Source organism: Tupaia chinensis, unplaced genomic scaffold (genome assembly GCF_000334495.1).
Source record: "Tupaia chinensis unplaced genomic scaffold, TupChi_1.0 Scaffold000685_1, whole genome shotgun sequence".
Lineage (NCBI taxonomy): Eukaryota > Metazoa > Chordata > Mammalia > Scandentia > Tupaiidae > Tupaia > Tupaia belangeri.
In genome coordinates, this window is record NW_006160208.1 from 3,177,957 (window position 1) to 3,200,507 (window position 22,551).

Sequence of the window (22,551 nt, forward strand, 5' to 3'; positions counted from 1 at the left end):
AAAGCTACTTCCTAAGCCCTGACCTGTCCTCCAAATGCCAGACTTGGGACTATCTTGGCGCCCAACCAGCACATCTCCCTGACCTTTCAGTTCACCTGAGGCTCTCTCCTCTCCTCCTATAGTGTTTCACTTCTCTGTAAATAGCATTGTCATTTTGCTTGTCTATCTCTAAAACATTGATAATCAATTTTGACTCATAATTCCTCTTGTGAGCCTCGCTTCTGAGCCTATCGTACTATCTTTGCCTTCAGAATATGTCTAGAGCCCAAACACTTCTCATCACCTTCTCTTTTACCACCTTGTGTCTTAAATTAAGTCTCAGCTACTTCAGTAGCCTTATGACTGGTTTCCTGTCCTCTACGTTCATCACCTGCATTCCACTCTTCCCAAAGCCAACTATCTAACATCCGAAAGTGATTCTATTTAAAATCCCCGGAACCAGCAGTTAGTGTAATGGATATGTTGCCGGACTCCCATGTAGTGGACCGCGGTTCGAGTCCCAGATCTGGTGGCATAAATTCACGCTGGGTGTGTATGCATGCGTGCCCAAGATCCCAAGAGGAGACTGGAAGAGAAGGGATTGTGGCGTGGCCATCCCCCCCAGGGGGGTGATTTCTTGCTTTCTACTTTTTATCTCTCTGTCTCTCTCTGTCTTTCTGGCGAGCACATGCACCCTATAGCAAAAACAAAACAAAACAAAACAAAAACAATCCCCCAATGGCCTCCCATCTCCAGTCCTTATGAGAGTTCCTGGAGTCTCTACGACCTGGGCCTTCACTGTATCTTTGACCATTGCTACCTACCACTCTCTTCACTCATTCCACTCCAGGTTTGCTGACCAGCTCATTGCTCATTGGACATGCCACGCCCACAACTATCCCAAGTCTTTGCCTCTGCCTGGACACCTCCTCCTTATATTCCCAGCTCTCTGATTTCACTCTTTAATTTTACACTCAAATTCCACCTTATCACCTTTCCTAACATCCATGTAAAAGGCCTTCCTCTGTATCTGCCTTACTCTAAACATTTTTCTAAACAATATTTTTAGCACCTCTCCTACTACTTGTTTGTGTATTAATCTCTTTCTCACCATGAGAACATAAGCTCAGAACAGGGACTTTCTTTAGGAGAATGTGATTCAGAGGCAGGAAATTCAGTCATGGGGTGGAGCCTATAAGGATATTCAGTCCACATAATGGCATTGTGTGGATCCAGACAGCATAGCCAGGGGAAGGGATGAGTATTACAGATGACTGAAATCAATATTTCTTTTTACTTTAGGAAATGCGATGAGGTAGTCAACTTTACCACTTGGCCAACTGTGGAAATATTGCTGTATTGCAAATGGAGTCAGGATGGTTTAGTCTGGCTCCTTCACTTCCTACCTTATCATGTTCAAAGACTACAGGGTAAACAAGTTATTAGTTGAATTGCGCTTGTATGCTAGAAATATAATTATGACTTTGCTGTTTCATGCATGTGTGTTTGTGACAGTATGGTTTTAGCAACTAGCCACTATTGTCCCTAGCCACTTTATGAGAAAGGGGGCACCTGTCCTGCTTAGCTGGCTAGCCCTGCTCAGTTCAACCCCTTGGTTCAGCCTGCCTAGCTCTGATGGCCTTGGCTTGGCTTGGCTCTGGGTTGGCTCAGCTCAGCTCCATGCCGTGAGCTCCAAGAGGGAGGAAGTGCTCTGTCAGTGTTCTCCTTGCACATTACAAGCTCCAGGAGGGAGGAAGAACCTTGTAAGTGCTACTAGAGCTCTGCAAGTTCACTTTGAACTCAACAATAAACAACATGACATTAGTACCTCACATCTCTTTCCAACTCTCTGCATCTCTGTTCAACTCGCCCTTCAGAGAAGGAAAGAAACTCACAAAAACAATTGTGTTTGTGAATAAGAGTGCAAAAGAAAGTCAAAGAGAGTGGAATTAAGTCAGTGCCTTATAAGTTGGTCAATAGAAACTAATCATTGTTAGATGTCACTCTTGCATTATATTGCAGCACTGCACACACTAATACTGCCATAGGTTCACATTGAACACTGTCATTTGTCTTTATTGTCTGATGTGAACATCATGATCTAACTTTGGACTCTCATCACGGACATTGAATCCAAATGATGCTGAAGCAATTTAGTGAAATTTGGACTCACCACCACTACTCATGGTCTTAATTTCCAATTCAATGAGTGGGATGAAATAGCTACCACCTACTCTTGAGCATAATATAAAAAAAAACACAACACCACCACCAACAACAAAAAAAACCCTTTCTTGGTGATAAAAACCTTTTTTATTTAATCAGACATATAGCTGATTTTCTATATTGCATTTAATTTCCGTGAGTTTTGTTAAAATTAGGAGTGATAAGGTATTACTCTATTGATTCAATACCCCTATATTTTAACAGGTTTTCTTCAATTTCTTGCCATAGGAATACCATGAATAACAGAAGGGCCAACAATCTGGAGTGTGGGATAGTTTTGAGCAATGTCATACAGTGAGCCTCAAAGCTTATGAACCATTGGTCCTCAGCTAGGCCTCTGACTACATGTGGGTCTATAGAGTTTTATGAATATACTAATCTGGCATAAAGTAGAATAATGGCAGATTGCACAAATTTAGTGTTTATATGTCCTTATTCAAATTGCTTTTGTTTTTTTTTTCGAAAACATAAAGTCACAGAATTTAAAACCTAATATTTGTGCAGAAATGTGTTTTGCAACAGTCAACAAGTGACATGGTCTTGCTACCTGATTATCTCAAATCATTTTAAAGTTTCACCTAAGTCATCCTCTGGATGTATGGTTCTGTGAAGAGATAAAGAATTGTGTCTTTGGAGACTAGCAGGTGGCATGGTGTTAAGGTGCTAGACACTCCCACAGGGCTGATCACAGTTCAAGTCCCAGACCTAGTGGCTTGCTTTCTCACTTTCTCTCCCTCTCTCTCTCCCTCTGATCAAACTGGAACATAATAATAAATAAAGTTAAATCAAGTAATTCTTTTCTTTTTTTGAGAGGTTTTTGCTAAAGGGCGCATGCGCTTGCCAGACACACAGAGAGAGACATAGAGACAGAAAGCGAGAAATCACCCCCCAGGGGGGATGGCCACATTGCAATCCCTTCTCCTCCATTCTCCTCTCGGGATCTTGGGCACGCATGCACACGTGCCCGGCATGAGTTCAAGCCACCAGGTCCGGGACGCAAACCGTGGTCGACTACGTGGGAGTCCAGCGACATAACTGCTGGTCCCAAATCAAATAATTCTTTGAAAAAAAGAATTGCGCCTTTGGACTATAAGCTAAAGACTTATAAATCATTTTGTTAAAAAACAAAAACAAAACCAAAACTACAGGACTGACCCTGTGATATAGTGGTTAAGAGAGCCAGAAACCACATAGCTGACTTCATGGTTCAAATCCTTGCCCTGGTGGCTTGAAAAACACACCAGCGGGACCAGCAGGTAGTGTGGCAGATAAGGCAGCTAGATCCCATATGGCCAAATACAATAGACAGCTTGAGTTCCAAGATCCAGTGGCTTGAAAATCATGCCAGGCACATGTGTGTGCATGCCTAAACTCCAGAGAGACTACAGAAGACAGGACTGCAGCAGGACCACCCTCCTAGGGGGTGATTTCTCACTTTCCTCCTCTCCAGCAAGTGCATGAACCCTATTACAAAAACTAAAATAAATAAATAAATAAATAAACAAGAAAAAGAAAAACACATCAATCACCATATATGCGTGCATGCTCAAAATCCTGACAGATTTTGGAGAAATGGAGTCAAAGTGTTTGAGGCATCACCACACCCCACTGGGAGCACTCTCTCCCTCTCCCTCTCTTTTACTGGTTCTCTCTGGTGAGAGAACATTTTTAAAATGGCAAAATTTTTAAAAATGAAAGAAAAAAACTTACAGTAGCAGTTTTCATGACAGGGTTTAGAAAGTATCAAGTATCGAGTTTTTCTAGTAAACGAATTTCTAGTAAGTGAATTTCTAGTACATGAATTTGTTGGCAAATAAAAAAAAATTAACTTAGTCACTAGCTTTTTTTCCCTAATAATTATTTATTTAATTCCATTTGTTATTATTATTTTTTAATCTGACCAGAGACAGAGAGAGAGAGAGAAAGGGAAAGCGAGATAGCAAGCCGCCAGGTCTGGGACTCAAACTGTGGTTGACCATGTGGGAATCCAGCACCATTAACCACCATGCCACCTGCTGGCCCCAATCATTAGCTTTATAATGCCTTTAGATGACTCTAAAATTTGTCTAAACTGTGAGCATAATAAAAAAGTAAAACTGGATGTCATTACTATTTGTACTGTTGTAAGAGGCAGAAAATGGAATTACCCCAGGCAATAAAAAGAGGTGACTTAAAAAAAATCCTTTAATTTTGGTATGAATTTAGTTTCTACTAATTAATAGCTTTTTTTCTCCATGAAATACTTCCTTATGCCAATAAAGAAATAATAAAGTGGGAGAATGACAGATAATGAGGTCAAGGGGATAGATGTAAAATTTAAAATAAAATAAAATAAGAACTTTATGGCTTAATAAAGAAAATTTTGAATCTAGCCTAGATTAATTAAGGCTGAAGAAAAATGTGACTGAAATTTAAAAATCAGAAAAAGCATTGATAAAATTAACAATCGGTATCCCCTTAGGCCCTAATTTACCAGGATTAATCAATACTCATTGAACTTAAACACTTTTTTCTTTCTTTTTTTAATTGCTAGAAGTCACATACACTGGCGAGAGAGAGAGAGAGAGCACACGCAAGAGAAGAATGCTCCCCCATTCCCCATTGTGGTCGTGCTACAATCCCCTTCTTTCCATTTTTCTATCCCCTCAGGATTCTTTTTATTTATTTATTTATTTATTTTTGATTGCACACATATATTTAACAATATAGTTTTATACAGGATGCTTAGAGCACTCTTCTTTATATTTTACAGAAGGGCCTGAAACATACAGTCTTTCCGTTAATGTTCATACCACAGCACATCCAAACCTAACTCCTAAACAGATGCGTTACAATTGGTTTAGGATTCACAGGCTTAATGGCCATAATCAGGGTAACAGGTATGTAAATTTATTTTACTTAACTGACTGAAAGAATTATGGTAAATAGAGTTTAACATGGTCTCATGTGCCCCGAAGGAGGAGGTGGCTGATTTGAAGGGGTAATCCTTTGTTCACATAAGCTCCTATTTGGAACTTCTGTGAACTACAGGGTCATGGGATCATCAGTCCCTGTTCTGCGGGACATGGTGCTGCCAATCTCCTTAACTCAATAGCCAGGTCTTTCAAGGTCTGTAAAAACAATTGCAAAATTGAAGCATGTGCCCTTCTTTCTAGTTTCTGGGTAGACTTCTTTAACTAAATGGTCAGTTCTTTCAAGGTTGCATTCATCCAAGTGTAGATCTGCAGATCATTGGATGGTACCTTTTCCCGGGAAAACTGGTCCATTTGGTGATAGCGACTGTTACTGGTGGTGAAAACCCAAAAACCCGCAGCGAGAGAGAGCATGTCTTCTTATATCTATTGGCTTTTCCGGCTCTTTCTTAATTTCCTCCTGGGTAACGCTCGACTCCACTGCCATTTTTCTCCTATGACCTGTGAGAGGTTCGCCTTTACCCCCTCAGGAGTCTGAGCATGTAGGAACATGCGGGCTGGGACCTAAACCGTGGTCAGCCATGCGGGACATGGCTCCTTATGCACAGTACTTAAACACTAGGCTACAGGGCTTCCCCCTCAATTTTTCTTTGCTAAAAGTAGACTACAAACTATTTTACGTAGTAAGAAGAAAATTTCTAAAATTTCTGGACTTCAATAATTTGATAGAAAACAAAGCAAAAATGTAGACAAAATATAAATTCATTAGAAATATGCATGAGAGACAGCTTCCTTCATATTTCCCTCTCTTGACTAGAAATAGCTTAAAAACAGAGATGACTAGTAAAATGTAAAAATCACTGAATGCTCAAGAGATAAATCTTATTTTTTTCAAAGTCCACAAATCTATCTCCTCCATGAGAGAGACAGAAAAAGAGACAGAGACAGGCATCCCCAATAGGGCCCCCATATCACAATGCTCCTCCCATCTCAGCACCCCTGGACCACATGTATGTACCTGGCATGCCCCGGCAGGTTGAGGCTCTGAACCTAGCACCTTTCCCATGTAGGTCCAGTGGCATTACCACTGTATCACCAGATGGCCTCTCAATAGGTAAATAATAAATACTATCTGCTCAATAAATATTACTAGAATACATAACAGAGCATTTTAAAAAGGATTTTTTTTTATGATAGTGAGTAGCTGTGTGCACATATGAGAGAGGAAGAAAGAAGTACCTTTGAGAAAGTCTCGTCACACTGTGATCTCTCTCCCCAGTCCTGCAGCTCCTCAGCATCTTGGGTCCACCTACACATGGTCAGTGGATTTTTAGTTTTCAGGCCAATTCAGGGATCTGAACTCCTGACTGGTCATGTGACTTCCAGCACTGCAATGCAGTGTACCACTGGCTGCCCCACCGAGGCTAGACCAGCTATGTTTAACTCTGATGTTCACTGTAGACTGTCCCATGATGCTACTAAAGTCTATGACATTTTGTTACTCTGCTCAGAGTAAGGATCCTTTTCTATTTAAACCACACAGTAAGAGATCTAAAAGAAATCAGTCCTCTTCTTCATAATAAAAAGAAACGGATGCAATTTCTACATTTTGAGAGGACTTCATAGAAAAAGCATTTCCCAACAAATGTTTATGATTCAGATTGTGAACTATTTTTAAGAACTGTATCCTCATCGGTTGCTTTCAGTTTCCAAACAAAAATGGGAGTGGTATACCATAATGCCTACCGCTGAAGCAGGCTACTACATAATCAAGAGTATAGACATAGAGCCAAGCCAACTTTGTTAAAACCCCATTCAAGATGTAACTTGATATGCTGAGATGGGTAACTTCTGAAAGTTATTTATCTTCTCTCTGAACTTGACTGAGTTTTCATTTCAAATATGGCTCCTTGTTATGCCTTGGACATTTACTGAAATGATTTCTGGAGTTGGGTTTTCTCTATAAATGCATTTTTTTTTCTAAAGGAGTGTACTAAATCTTGGTTTGAGGAGATGAAATTAATTTCTCTAGAGTCCCATTTGTTTCTGTACTGCACAGATGGCTGAGTAGAAATCTGTGTTGATTGCACCTTCATTTGGTGCATTCAGGCTCCAAGAACAGCAGTTTCTTGGGATTGTGTAGGAGCTGCTTTGATTGATTGGTCTCACCAGTATACCAGACTGTGGGGGCAGATAAGAGGCCCATTGGGAGAAAACATCAAGGAAGGCGAGGATGCTGTGCCTCAGCCCAACCATATGTGACATGTGTCTCTTTGTATGGAAAAGGTGGAAAATAGGTTTCAGGAGAGGGAAACAGCAGAGTAGCAAGATGACATTGATTTCTAGTGACATTTAATTGCAATTAGATTTTTAACAACAAAAATGAAAAAATAACAATAATAACAAAACCTCTCCAATTATTTAGTCTCTTTCACATAAAACCGCTCCTGCTTGAGACATTTTAGTGCTCATTCTTTTTGTAATGTCCCATAAAATGGGATATGGTATTTATAGGATACTGAAGAGTTAATGGCTTGCCAATATTTTCTTCCATTCTGAAAGTTGTCTCTTCACTCTGTTGATTGTTTTCCTGTTTTACAGAAGCTCTTTAGTTTGACCTAATACTATTTATCTAGTTTTTGCTTTTGTTGTGCATGATTTGAGATTTTATTTGAAAATCCTTTGGTAATACCAGTGTCCTGAAGAATTTCTCCTGTTTTCTCCTAGTGATTTTACAGTGTCAGATCTTCTGTTTGAGAGTTTAGTCCACTTTGAGTTGATTTTTGTATATAGTGAGAGGTAGGGATCTAGTTTCTTTTTTCTGCATCTGGAAATCCAAATATTCCAGCACCATTTATTGAAGAGATTGCCTTTTCCCAATTATTAACCCAAATTTCCACCCATGGATACATGTATAAAGAAAATATTGTATGTATACACGACTGAATATTATTCAGCTACAAAAAAAAAGAATGAAATCCTGTTACTTGAGGCAACCTGGATGAGCTTGAAGGAAAGTATCATAAGTAAAATAAGTCAGGCATTAAAAGAGAAAAACTAAATGCTCTAAATCATTAGTGGAAGTTGAAAGATTGGAATAGTGGCTACCAGAAGCTGGGAAAGTGAGGTGGGGGAGAATTTGATTAACAGACACAAGAATGCAAGTAGGTAATAAAAAAGGGTTCTAGAGTATTAAAGCCCAGTACTGCATAGTTAATAATAACTTGTTACACATTTCAAAATACCCAGAGGACTTCAAATAGTCATGAAAGAAAGTAATAAGAAGTGCTTGAAATGATGGATATGTTTATTGTCCTAAATTTGTCATTTTACATTGTATGCATGTATTGAAAAGTCACACTGTACCCTATAAATATGTACGAGTATTGTAAGTCAATTAAAAAGAATATATACACAAGAGTTCATGCCTTGTGTTCTACTCGCTTCAGACTTAAAAAGTTATATGCACTTACACACGGCCACATAAATTATCCCCTGGGAGGAATCTTCTGTGAGTTGCTAGGAGGAGACCAGTTTGTGTTTTCCTTTGATTATAGGGCATAACCGGCCCACTCAAAATGCCCAAAGGAAGAAAGAAAAGCAGTGATAGCTTAACATAATTTTTTCCTGTTACTTGTAGTGAGATATTTTGCACACAGGGAGGAGACTAAGGAAGTCATGAATATCTCAGTAGTAAAACTATAACAATGTTATCTGAGAAAGGCCAGTATCTGCCAATAACGGTCCAATAGTCCACACATATTCTTTGTTTAATCAAACTGAATGATACATTTTAGTAATTTCTTAAAGTAAGAACATTACATAGAGTGAGTAGCTGAAGGTTTGAAAGAATGCTTACACATACCTGTAGGAGCCTAGCATGGGTCATGTGCCCCAAACTGAGGAGTGTAATTAGCTCAGCTCTCTGGACTGAGGTAAAAAAGAAAGAAAAAAGACTGTAAACTTTCCAGACCCCAGATATTTCATTAGGCCACACTATCTCCTGAAAATATGGTTATGAAATATATCATTATTTTCTCATTATAGCCAATAGAGTGACAACATAGGTTGAAACCATAACTCCATTATGTATTATCCGTGTGATTTGTATGAATGACTTGCATGTTCTGTGCCTCAGTTTCCACAACTGTAAAGTGGGGAACATAATACTATGTACTAGGAACTAGAAGGTGGTGGGGTGGTTAAGGCGCTGGACACTCCCACATGGCTGACCGTGGTTCGAGTCCCAGCCCTGGTGGCTTGCTTTCTCGCTTCCTCTCTCTCTCTGTCTCTCTCTGGTCAAATTAAAATAAATGAATAAATAAATAAATAAAATAATTAATTCTTTAAAAAATATTATGTACCTAATAGAATCAACATGAGGACAGAATGAAATAATTTATGTGATATAAAAGTACCTGGCACAAAAAAGTTATTAAAGGAATACAAGCTACCTTGTGCACTACAGTTATTAGCATTATTAACATTATTTTATCAGGCCCTAAATGGAGACCAACGGCACTCAAGAGTTGAAGAATCAGTTGCATAAAACATCAAAAAGTTAAAAAGCTTTGAGAAAAGACAAATTTAGATAAAGAGAACAAACAACCAAAGTAGAAAAGATCAAGGAAGCAAAGAAAAAGCTGAGAAGGTTTTCCGATACCTCTTGTTTTGTTAGTGATTACCACCTTATTCTTAATGACATGAATATACAATTAATATACAATGATATCAATATGGTGTATATATGCTTCAGCTTATCTGAAGTTGGCTACTTAATGAGCGAATCTGGTGAGCAAGGGCACCAGTGTTTACTCCACTTAGAAATCTTACGTTATCGTCAAGGTCTACAACAGGAAGTGCTCTTCTCTGGGAGTGGAGAGTTCCAGATTCTGGTCTCTGGTCATGAACTTGGTTGTAATTTCAAGAATATTTCTAACTGTGGACATCTTTTTCCTCATTTGCAAAATGAGAGTCAGACATTTAAACAATGTTTTCTTTAATTTTATAATTCCACTTATTTTTATAAGAGCAGTTGTGTGCTATAATTTTCTTTGCAGGTTAGCTGTCAGCAGATCTGTCATGTGGAAACCCACAGTTATAAATTAGAAACAGTTAGATGATTTACTTTTCCTACAAATGAGTCATACTCTCTACAAATGGATGATCAGATTCCATTAAATAGCAAGTTTGCCCAGGGACTCTAAAATAGAATCTGGTTTTCAAAAAAACAGCTTATCTGTTGTCTATTATATGAAAAAAAGGTATGTAATAGAGTCATTAAATCATGCATTTTAAAAGCTATTATGTCAAATAATTTTCTTAGAAAGAGGTTACCAAGGGACCAGCAGATGGCATAATGGTTACATCACTGGACTCCCACATAGTCAATTACAGTTCAAGTCCCAGACCTGGCAACTTAAAACTCACGGTGGGCACATGTGTGTGCATGCCCAAAATCTCGAGAGAGAAATGGAGAAGAGATTGCAGCGAGGCCATCCCCCAAGGGGGGGTGACTTTTCGCTTTTTGTCTCTCTGTCTCTTTGGCAAGCACACATGCTCTATAGCAAAAATCTCTCTCAAAAAGAATAAAAGAAAAAAAAAAAGAGACTATCAAGAAAAATGAAAGGAAAATTCAGTCTTTCTGGTTTGGAGATGTAGCAAGTCCAAGTCAAACCTAAGGAAGTGAAGAAAGCTCTTTGAGGAAGGGTAAACAGACTTGCTGAAATTAGTTTTATTAGACTCTCAAACCAGTGTGAACTGTATACTGTAATTAATTATTCAGTGTGACCCAGGCGAAGGCAGTCTATACTAATGCACTTCAGACATGTTTTTCTCTCCAGCATTTGGTAATCAGTTATGTGATATACAGAGTAGCAGTTATAAGGATCAGTTTCTGCAACTCCATCCCTCAACCTACTTTTTTTTTTCTTTATTGTAAATAAACCGGATTGGGGGGGCGGGGAGAGGCAACAGGAGAAAGTGCCATGTTTTAAGAACATTTGTCTTGATATTTCAGTGACAAGCTTAATCAAAGTAATTATACTTGGCTCTGACTAGCTAAGCATAAGGTGTTAGTTTTTAACTGTAAATGAGTTGTACTTGACAAGGTGAGAAATCTTCATTTAATTGTTGAAACCATCCAAGATACATTTCTGGTCTACGTCTTGAAAACAAAAGCCCTAGTAATATGCAGTAAGAATTCATTTCACACAAATAGCTGGGCTCTGCAGGAGGGGATGGTAGCATGTTACTATTCGTGGTGGATTCGGCTGATTGTCCTCTTGTGGCCAATCTCCCCTTCGCACCTTATACTAGAAGTTTCAGCTGGACGCATGGCTTTAGACAGGCTAAGATTACATGGATTAGTTTCCCTTGCTTTGTGATCAAATTTTAGCCAGTGGATATGAGAGGAAATAATGCATGCATTGGCCAAGAAGTTGTGTCCCTAAAGGTAAGGACCATGCCTCCTCATCTCTTTTTCTTCTTTCTTCTGGCTGGAATGCAGACCTGACCTTAGGATCTGGACCAGCCATCTTGACCACCAAAAAGAAGCCATGTGTTGAGTGTTGGGGAAGACAGAGTGATAAAGGGAAGGAGCATTTGTCCCAATTCCTGATAATTGTGGAGCTGCTTACCAGCCCTATAATACCAACGTGTACTTTCACATCAGTGGGCAATAAATGCCTCTCTTGTTTCAGCCTCTATTATCTTGGATCCCTGCAACAGCAGCTGAGCTTGTATCCAATGATTTTACTACCACAGTTGGAGTCCAGAAAATTGTAATGAGCCCATTACATGTATATTTATGCACAGTTATAACAAGACAGTCTCTAATTTTATAATAAATTTGATTTTCCTTCTCACTGTCACAAGTTGAGTGAAGTGGTGGTTACACATATTCCTGGTGGCACTGGAGCCTAATAGGTGGTGCCTATGTGATGGCCATCTTTGCCCTGTTCCAGGCCACTTTACTTGTGTCGCTTTCAAAGATCTTACTTCCTTCCCTCCTTCCCTGCATTTTCATTGCTACTGAAGTATAAGTTTCTTGAGGACAAGACCTATATTCCATTGTTTCTATTTCTTAGATGCAACACAGTTTTTAGTTACCCTTTGTTAAAGAATTGCTCAAAAAAATGGACAGAGCTATATTAATTTTTTTGAGAGGTTTTTGCTATCGGGCGCATGCGCTTGCCAGAAAGACAGAGAGAGACAGAGAGACAGAAAGTGAGAAATCACCCTCCCTGGGGGAATGGCCACACCGTAATCCCTTCTCCTCCATTCTCCTCTCGGGATCTTGGGCACGCACACACATGCGTCCGGTGTGAGTTTAAGCCACCGGGTCCAGGATTCCAACCACAGTTGGCTACATGGGAGTCCAGCCATATAGCCATTATGCTAACTGCTGGTCCTGAGCTATACTAATTTTTAAGATTATCACACATTCAACTCAATGCTTGGAATGAGCAATTTGAAAATATGGCCTAATTATGGTTAAAACTGCATTTCTAACTTTTCAGACAGATACTAATCACTAACAATTACAACACATCTAAAGAGAAATTCCAGTGGCATTTTAAGAGATTCAGTGTCCCAAGGAACAGCTTTAGGCATGTCCATGAGTAACATGACACATTTAATAACATGGAATTTTAAAAATTGTAAATCCTTTAAACACAAAGCATTTCAAATCCAATATTTATCCCATTATTGATTATTTCTAGTATAAATTATCTGAAGAGCAAGAGAGTAAAAAATCATAAAAGATCAGCCATATAAAATATTCCTATTCCTATTCTCATAGGAAGCAAATTGATTTATTCTGAGGCTGAGAAAATAAATTGAAAAAATGGCTTTAAGTCCTCGTTTTTTCTAAATTCTTGATTTTTCCCAAGCTGACATATTAACAATAAATTCCAATTGTTCATGTACAATGTAAGCATTCTTTACAATTGGACGGTTGCTACAATCAAATGATGAAACAAGTTGTATTTAACTCGTATATAATGTACTGTGTATATAATGCATTCTGGTGGCTTTTGCAATGCAGAGATATGGGCAATGCTAAGGATTCTAGAAATTTTCTTATTTTTTTAAATAGTTTTTTATTTTATTTCATTTATTTATTATTATTATTTAAACTTGCTATAGGGCACATGCATTCACCAGAGAGAGTGAGAGAGAAAGTGAGAAAGCAAGCTGCTAAGTCTGGGACTAGAATTGCAGTCAATCATGTGGGAGTCTAGCCCCTTAACCACTATGTCACCTCGTGCCCTCCCCTTTTTAAAGAATTATTTATTTTACTGTATTTGTTACTATTATTAAATTTTCTATATGGCATGTGCATTCAGGAGAGAGAAACACAGAAAGAGGGAAAACGAGAAAGCAAGTTGCCAGGTCTGGGACTTGAACTGTAGTTGGTCATATGAGAGTCTAGTGTCTCAACCACCATGCTACCTCCTGGCCCCTCTAGACATTTTCTAGAAAATTTTGAGAAGCATATTTTGGCCAAATAAAAAGCAAAACCTTTCATGTATCCTAGGAGTTCTACCTTGAAAAACCATCTTACGTGAAAACTAGGTGAGGTGCCAGAGGTCATTTTATTTATTATTTTCTAAAATTTTGAGACCTTGAGACTGCATTTACTTTACTTTTAAAAATATATTTACATTAAAATCTCAAAGCACAAATGGCTAATTCTTTCTCAGTGGAAATACTGATCATCCATGCCGTGAAGTGGGACAGTGTGGGATGAGTGGCATCGAGCCAGAGCCTCGTAAACTCAGATTTCATCATGGCTCTGACAGATGTCCACATGACTGTAGGTATATCATTGGTCTCCCTGGGCTGTCTTGTCTTTGCCATGGGTGTAATACTAAACTTTTTCATCTACGTACCTTAAGGATTGTTCAGAGGATAAGGTTGGACAATCTTAGACAAAGTACAACTGTGAAGAAAAAGTAAGCTACCCTGATAGCTCACTTCCTAACGCCTTCTTTTCTCCTACCCTTTAACTGTGAGAGATGAACATTTAATCTACTGACCCTGGTGATGGAATCTTTGCCCTAACTTTCTGAAAGAGTCGCAGGATGGGTAGCAGTGGACTCTTCAAAGCTTGTGTATCAAACTTTTGAAGCAGGCAATGAAAGTCTTACCCCTCTCCCTTCTTTTCATAACATTCAGTTGGAATTTTGATCCCAATGTGAAATGAAAATGAGGTTGAAAGCCAAACAGGCCATAGAAAGTTGTTTTTTTCCTTTTCCTTTTCTTTTTTTCTTCCGTGTGTGTGTGTGTGTGTGTGTGTGTGTGTGTAACAAGAATATAAACCCTAGACCACAGTTTCCAAAAAGTCAAATATTTTACTGTAAAGTGGAAAAGAAAAAAAATACCCAGATCTTTTTGCATTGCAAAATGGGCTCTCCTTTAACCTGTTTTGGATAGCAGGGGGAAACAAAAGCTGTTTTAGGGAAGAAATCAACAGGCACAGAGAACTAAGAGGCTTTTTTTTTTTTTTGGTAGAAATTACACATTTGCGCCATATAATTAGGCCCTATGTTGCTGAACTTCCAAATAATTCAGAGAAAAGTATTACGTGAGATTATAATTTTTCTCCAAAGTAACTTTTCTTTTCTTTTAGATTTTTTGTCATAGGGCACATGTGCTGGCAGGAGAGACACAGAGAAAGAGAAAGGGAGGAGAATTTTCCCCTTGGGATTTTGGGTATGCATGCACATGCACTCAGCGTGATTTTCAAGCAGCCTGGTTGGGGAATTGAACTGTGTAGTCAGCCTGTGTGATCCAGTGCCTTAATCACCACATCACCTGCTGGCTCCCCCAAAACTTCTGAAATGTGTAGAAAAATATAGTAAGGGAGAAAGAGTGGAAGTTCTTTAGATTTTAGCTATTAATGAGAATATTGTAAGCCCCAGATCATTATATGAATGGATAGTACTGAGACTTGTTCAAGGGTCATGAGTTCTGGAAGAGTCGTTAGGCCAAACAGCATGTCAGGAGAATCCACAGAAATAAATGGAAAAGGTATCTGGTATTCACTGGACCCAGTCAGGGCGAGAACGTGATCATGTTTAAGCTCTGTCTGCTTATCTGGAGAACAGTGTCAGGGATGTACTTGTTACTTCAGAAATTTTGTTTAACAAAATAGGAAAACCATCTGTGAAACGCTAAGAAGATAGGGGAGTTTCTAATTCTTTGGGTGTCGAAATGATTCGTCAGTCCTAATTAGCTATGAGCAATTGTATTGCTTTTAAATTATTATCATTCGGGCGGGTATTTAATTAGAAAGTGACATTATTTAGGAGTCTGTTTCCTCAAATTCATTCTGATGGAGTCTGACAAGAAGCAGCTGTATTGCCTTTCTGGCTATTTTTAGAGTTGTGAAAACCCCAAATATCACTTCAGGCTTTGTAGAATGGTACTTTGCAATGAATTTGTGGCTGGTATCTGACTGATGATAAAAAAAAATAATTAGAAATGGATTATTTGTTATTCTGGAATACAATTTTGAGAAAAAATATGACTTGAAGAAACCATAATGTTCTCCCTCCTTTATATCTGTACTCTGGCCTAACAACTTCATTCCTTCTTTCCTTGAATGAGAGGCTGAAGATTTGATAATATTAATATTATGGATACTGAGAGTCTGCTAACCAGACACACCGGAGCTTTTCTTAACACTTCTTTAATGGTACCCCAAACTGTCCCTAAGGTGCTCAAAATAACTGGTTTTCTTTGACTTTTTTTCCTTTTATTTTATAGGTTTTTTGCCATAGGATGAGTGTACTCATCAGAGAGATAGAGAGATAGTGAGAGGGAAAGTAAGAAATCACCTCCCCGGGGATGGCGGTGCCACAATCCCTTCTCCTCCATTCTCCTGGCAATCTGGGCATCCACACACAGTCCAGCATGATTTTCAAGCCACCAGGTCCAGGACTCCGACCACAGTAGGCCATGTGGGAGTCCAGTACCTTAACCACCACGCCATCTGCTGGCCCAAATAATCAGTTTTCTGAGAGTTTGTACAATTTAATTTTGTTTAATTGCTGGAGTGTGCCAGAGTTGGATTCATATCTTCACAGTGGGAAGAAGGAAAACATCTGAGAATTAATAAATCCCAGAGTCACTAAAAGTATCTCATATTTTGGGCACAACTTTGGTCACAAAGGCAGGCACCTGAAATAACCCAGACGCCTCAGTGCTGGCAGCACAGGAGGAACTTCACAGGAAACAGAGGCCAGGACTCCTTTGCTTCATCTCCCTTCAGACCTCTGACGACAGTCTTGTGTTTTTGGAGAAGTGGTGCCGATTTAATTTATGTTATGGTTCCCATAGAATAGGACGTTTTAATGAGCTAAAACCTAAGCAACATAGGCTAATAGAGCAATCAGTTTCTATGAGGATCATGAGAAAATAACTGAGACTTTAAGAGAAATGAGGAGATTTAAAAAACAAAACAAAACAAAAAATGAATGCACCAGCACACGTGTGTTCGATAGCCAGAAAGGCAGACCCTGATTTGCTTCAAGCAGTACTAAGTCGTATGCATTTTCTTAGAATAATTTCTGATATTTGTAAGATTTTTCAGAATTTGAGGGCTTGAAGCAGTGAGTGTGCCTTATCCATACTGGAAACGTAGCTTTCAGAGTGTAGCAATGCTTCATTATTAGGTATGCATCTTTCTAATTCAATTATTTTTGCAGAGTCAAGGAAAAAAAGAAAGTTCACAGTTACTGAGTAGAACATTGACCTTGCTTCAGGGAATGTGCGGTCCTGGGTTCACAGGGAGTAGGAGGAGGGCGCTGTGGGATACTGATCCACAGATCCAATGGTTTTGCAGCTCCATCTTACTTAACTGTAAGCTTTTTTTGGGGGGGGTATGCCCTGTCCACAAAGGACAGATATCTAAGAAGTAATGATTTCCAGTGTTTTGGTTTTCATTTTTCAGGGGTTACACATTCACTCACTGGTGAGACAGAGGGAGAAAGCACTCCTCAGTGGGGTGTGGTCACACCGCAATTCCTTCTCCATTTCTCCATCCTATTGGGATTGGGGGCACAAACACATGTGCGTGCTCACAGACAGGACGGATTTGAGCCATGCGGTCATCCATGTGGGGTCCACATGACTTAACCACCAGGCCATGGGGTCAGACTGTGGTGTTTTAAAAATTGACTTGTTAGCACTGTATGCTCTAAGTAATTTTGCTACTTCATTCCATATGCTAATTTCTCTACAGTAGGAGAGTAGGAAGCAGTGTCGAGGGAACACTAAATAAGTCTTTCAATGTAATCCAAGAGGTTTAATCTTAAAAACATCTCAGGTTTCTTAATTTTATAGATGGTCTGTTATCCTCTCTCAGGCTTTAGATTTTTAAATAAATAAAAAAATTTTATGAGGAAAAAAATATATTGTAAATTTAAAGCTTCAAATGTGCTGGGTAACTCTTGCATGTTTTCATTGAATACTTGTCTATTTGCTCTTCTTGAAATCTACCATGAACTTTCATGCCGTTTTCTGAACCTACATGTAGAAGTTCCTTAATCTTTTTATTTACCAAAGTCCAACTCACCCTTATAGGCCTCCCTCCCCCTGAATTAATTACTCTTTGTTTCTGTGTTCTCAAAAACACTTTCCTTGAGCAATGCTAGAATATTATTTCCTTTATGTCTGTGTGTTTCAGTCACTATAATCTCAGAGAGATTAAGGATAGTTTCTTTTTCATTGCTTCTGGTTCAGTACTTTACACACCTTATACAGTACATTAAAAAAAAAAAGGAATCATATATAATATTGTGTTGCCCAAGACCCTGGCATTTGATAGAAAGTAGACAAATATGGAAACAAGTGGAAAAATTAATGAAGTAAGTCAGACTATGAAAGAGAGACATTGTATGTCCCCATTTAATATATACAAAATGCCCACACTCTATGGTGGAAACTGTAAGATTGGAGGATATAGAAGCATCAAGAAAGTGGAAGATACTGGAGACAGTGTGGGAGGTGGATGGGGAGGTCGGTGGAAGGTGGGAGAAGATGAGAGGAAGGGAATCAAGGAGTAAAATAGAGAGACAAGACATTTAAAGAACACAGAAATGGAAGATTGTTGATGATAGTGTATATGATAATACCGTTAGCTGGACTGCTATGTAGTGTATTTATACTGGAAAAATTCATTTTACAAGCTGTGGTGATGTACAGGAAATCTACCATGAACTTTCATGCCGTTTTCTGAACCTACATGTAGAAGTTCCTTAATCTTTTTATTTACCAAAGTCCAACTCACCCTTATAGGCCTCCCTCCCCCTGAATTAATTACTCTTTGTTTCTGTGTTCTCAAAAACACTTTCCTTGAGCAATGCTAGAATATTATTTCCTTTATGTCTGTGTGTTTCAGTCACTATAATCTCAGAGAGATTAAGGATAGTTTCTTTTTCATTGCTTCTGGTTCAGTACTTTACACACCTTATACAGTACATTAAAAAAAAAAAGGAATCATATATAATATTGTGTTGCCCAAGACCCTGGCATTTGATAGAAAGTAGACAAATATGGAAACAAGTGGAAAAATTAATGAAGTAAGTCAGACTATGAAAGAGAGACATTGTATGTCCCCATTTAATATATACAAAATGCCCACACTCTATGGTGGAAACTGTAAGATTGGAGGATATAGAAGCATCAAGAAAGTGGAAGATACTGGAGACAGTGTGGGAGGTGGATGGGGAGGTCGGTGGAAGGTGGGAGAAGATGAGAGGAAGGGAATCAAGGAGTAAAATAGAGAGACAAGACATTTAAAGAACACAGAAATGGAAGATTGTTGATGATAGTGTATATGATAATACCGTTAGCTGGACTGCTATGTAGTGTATTTATACTGGAAAAATTCATTTTACAAGCTGTGGTGATGTACAGTAATTGAATGTATAAAATAAAATTTTAAAAAGCACTTACTTAAAAAAAAAGATTGTGTTGCTAGCTTATATTTTAATGAAGAACTTTTGTAAGCAATTGCAGTAAATCTTTTACTAGTTCCATAAAGAGATTTAGACTTCTATTTTTGAGCATTTCTCCTGTTAATATTTACATTGAACTTCAGCCTTTTGTGGGTCAATGATTGTGATAATCACAGTCAGTAGTTACAAAAGGGTGGGAATTATCCTGCAAAACACCATGCTAAAGAGGTTCTAGTCTGGAATACTACCACCACTGCTGGATATTCTAGCTACTCAATTGTGTCCAAAAGAAAAGCTTTTGACAAAGCTTCTAAATGAGGGTTTCTGGCATCTACCATGCAGAACTACGCCAGAAGGTCAAACGTACGTGTTATATAATACAGCATCCTAATGCAGCTTCTAGCAGAGCTTTTTTAAGGACATTACTTAATCTGTCCAAGACTCAATTTCCTCACCTATAAATTATGGAATTTGTGTGTTAAAAGTGCCAAGTGGTAATTCATCAAAATTCTAATTCTGAGCTTGGACATAAGCATTAGCCACAGATATTAGCTATTATTGTCAATATCATTGTTTTTGCTATTGTTCAGATGGGACTTACTACCACTACTATTAATTTTAGGCTCATCATTTCTGTCATTCTACTTTTATTTTGTCAAATAAATTATTATAATAATCTTTTCATTGATTTTCCTGTCCCTAGTCTTCCTCTTCATCTTTCTCTCTTTTAATCTCAAGCTGCAATTGCAAGGTTAATATTGGAACAGTGGAACAGTGAATTTGCATTATTATCTATAAATAAATTCTAAGTATTGTGGTCCTAACCTAAGTTTCAGGACGTTTAACTCTATTTTCCTTCTCTTATTCTGTTCTTTAGGTTAAGTGGACTTTTGCTGCTACTTTTAATTACATTTTATGTTTTAGCCTTCATTTTAGTTTAATTAGCACATTTTAATTGAGCTAGTGTTAGATATGGTCCTGGGTCTTAGGGGTGCCAAAAGAATCCAGAATCCCTGTTTTCCAAGAGGACTTGACCGGTATGGAGAGGCAGGTATGATTTTTAGTCTTTTTGTTTCTTTGTTTGTGGCCACTGGGGTATCTCCTAATTACTCTTATGGGGGTCAACAGGTGGTGTAGTGGTTAAGATGCTTGACTCCCAAGTGGGCAACTGTGGTTCGAGTCCCGGGCCTGGTGTTTTGAAATTCACTGTAGGCAGGTGTTCATGTGTGTCCAAATTCCTGAGAGGAGAATGAAGAAGGGAGTGTGGCATAGCCATCCCCCCTAGGGGATGATTTCCTGCTTTCTATCTCTCTGTCTCTCTGGCGAGCACATATATCTTTTAGAAAAAAAAAAAAAAAAAAACTCACTAAAAGAAAAAAAAATCACACATTCTTAGAGGTCCACATCTATGAAAACTCTCTCTCATTTGAACTGAAAGAATTCTTCGTCTGTTCTATTAGACCTTGGCTTGTTTTATATTATTTGTGTCTAAGTTTTCTTGAGGGCAGGGGCCATGTTTTATTCACCCTTGCATTCTTCATTGTACCTTTTGGACTTTCCATAAATGTTTGCTGAATATTAAAGGAACAAAATAGTACATTTTTAAAAAGAATCATTTATTTAATTTTATTTATTATTATTTTAAATTTGCTATTGGGCATGTGCACGAGAGAGAGAGAGAGAGAGAGAGAGAGAGAGCAAGCAAGCCTCCAGGTCTGGGACTTGAATTGTGGCCAACCATGTGGGAGTCTAGCACCTTAACCACTATATATACCACCTCCCAGCCCCAAGATAGCTGAATTTGACAATAAGTAGGAAAAATAAGCAATATTTCACTGGCCATTTTTTAAGAGATCCCAAACACAATCTACAAAAATTTTTCAATATGAGCACTGTGCTATTTAAGCTAAACAGATAATAGCTTTGGAAACCTTATTGAAGAAGACTTAAGCAAGTATATACAACATATGCATAAAACTATATAGATAGCATATTATATAGTTTTTTACTTGCATAGATTCAGTGAATAAGGAGATCGATTGCTTATTTCCTCCATATATTTTTGGGTACTATTTGTTCTACAAATGTATATGTATTAATATATTAAAAATTATGGAAACAGATGCAGGAATAAAAGACAGACATAAATATAGTATGGAGCCTGGACACAAACCAGGAATTTCAGAAATAGAAGGAGTAGAAATGTGTCTGGGAGGAGGGTCTGTTTTTAGCACATTTAGACATGTATCTTTAAATATGGGACACATTTCTGGAAAGAACATAGGGTCCCCTGGGTAAAGGATTGGGTTGCCTTGTTTTATATTTACTTGGGGCCGTTAGAGAGAATCAGCAAAAGCATGAAGGAGAAGCAAAAGCAAATGAGTTTGGATTTAGAGACATTAAGTATCCTTTTAAGAGATTGGGAGCCCTGAGCAGATGCCTCACAAAAATACTGCATCTGGGAGTGTGTACACACACACACACACACACACACACACACAGAAGCACACACACGTTCCTCTCTTCAGACTCTTTGGCACAATTTCCATGGTTACTGAATGACTCACTCACTTCAATCAACACTGATGTGATCAAAATAGCTTCATCAAAGCCAATTGTTGTCCCCTCTGACAAGGGGACAGATTACGAAGGAATGTCCACCATGTGCACTGATGGTTCTGTTGCTTATGTGGTCACCAGGACAGCTAAAGAGATGCGAAATCAACATCTTTTGTTACTAACTGATATCTAAGCACCAATGCTCATCTCCAAGTAGAAGTTAGAAGGATTTTAATAAATCTAGTGATTGGCTTTTCACTCTACTCCTGTTGGGCATTTATAATCAGCACATCTTGTTTAGTTCAATGTTTTTAACATTTCGAAGTTACTGACAAATTAACAATTTTGTGACCAAATTAAGTCTTGGAACAGATCATGTTTGCATTAAAAAAGAAATGCCTGAAGAGATTAGCTTAATTCCACCAGGCTCCTTTAAATAACTATGATTTTTTTTTTTATTAGGAAATCAGCCTTACTTATCCAGGTTATTAAACTACTATGTAACGGTAAAACTTATTTCCAAAAGATGTCCCACTCTAAGGCTTATTTTATTTTGGTAAAACTAGGTTTGCTACATAATTGGACAGGAAACATGAGGAATAGCTTGTTGAGAAAAAATAATTAAATCCCAGAAAAACCCACCTCAGTCACAGTCTTGAAATAATTAGGGGTTAAAGTTTGTTCCCAAATCTGTTCCAGACAGGTTTTACGCTTTATTTATTTATTTTTATAGTTAACTCTCACTGGATTATAATTATCTTTTGAGATTAAACCTACTCTCATGGTATAACTTATGACTTGGGGCTGGATATCGAAAAAAACGTTTCAAATATACGTTGTAGGCCTGTCTCTATGGCCTGGTGGTGAAGGTGGATGGATTGTACATGGTCAATCGAGCGGTGCAC

The 22,551-nt window shown here is 38.2% G+C and overlaps 1 protein-coding gene across 4 annotated transcripts in view; it reads right to left on the bottom strand.

Moving 5' to 3' along the window:
- The window catches only part of SORBS2 (sorbin and SH3 domain containing 2), a 277,647-nt gene that overhangs the window by 147,667 nt on the left and 107,429 nt on the right, over nt 1-22,551 (bottom strand). For all 4 annotated transcript variants that reach the window (XM_027776584.1, XM_014592382.2, XM_027776585.1 and 1 more), the window contains exon 4: nt 8,983-9,047. In XM_027776584.1, the coding sequence (XP_027632385.1) occupies nt 8,983-8,999 (17 nt within the window). In that variant the 5' untranslated portion in view covers nt 9,000-9,047. The remainder of the gene's footprint in view (nt 1-8,982; nt 9,048-22,551) is intronic.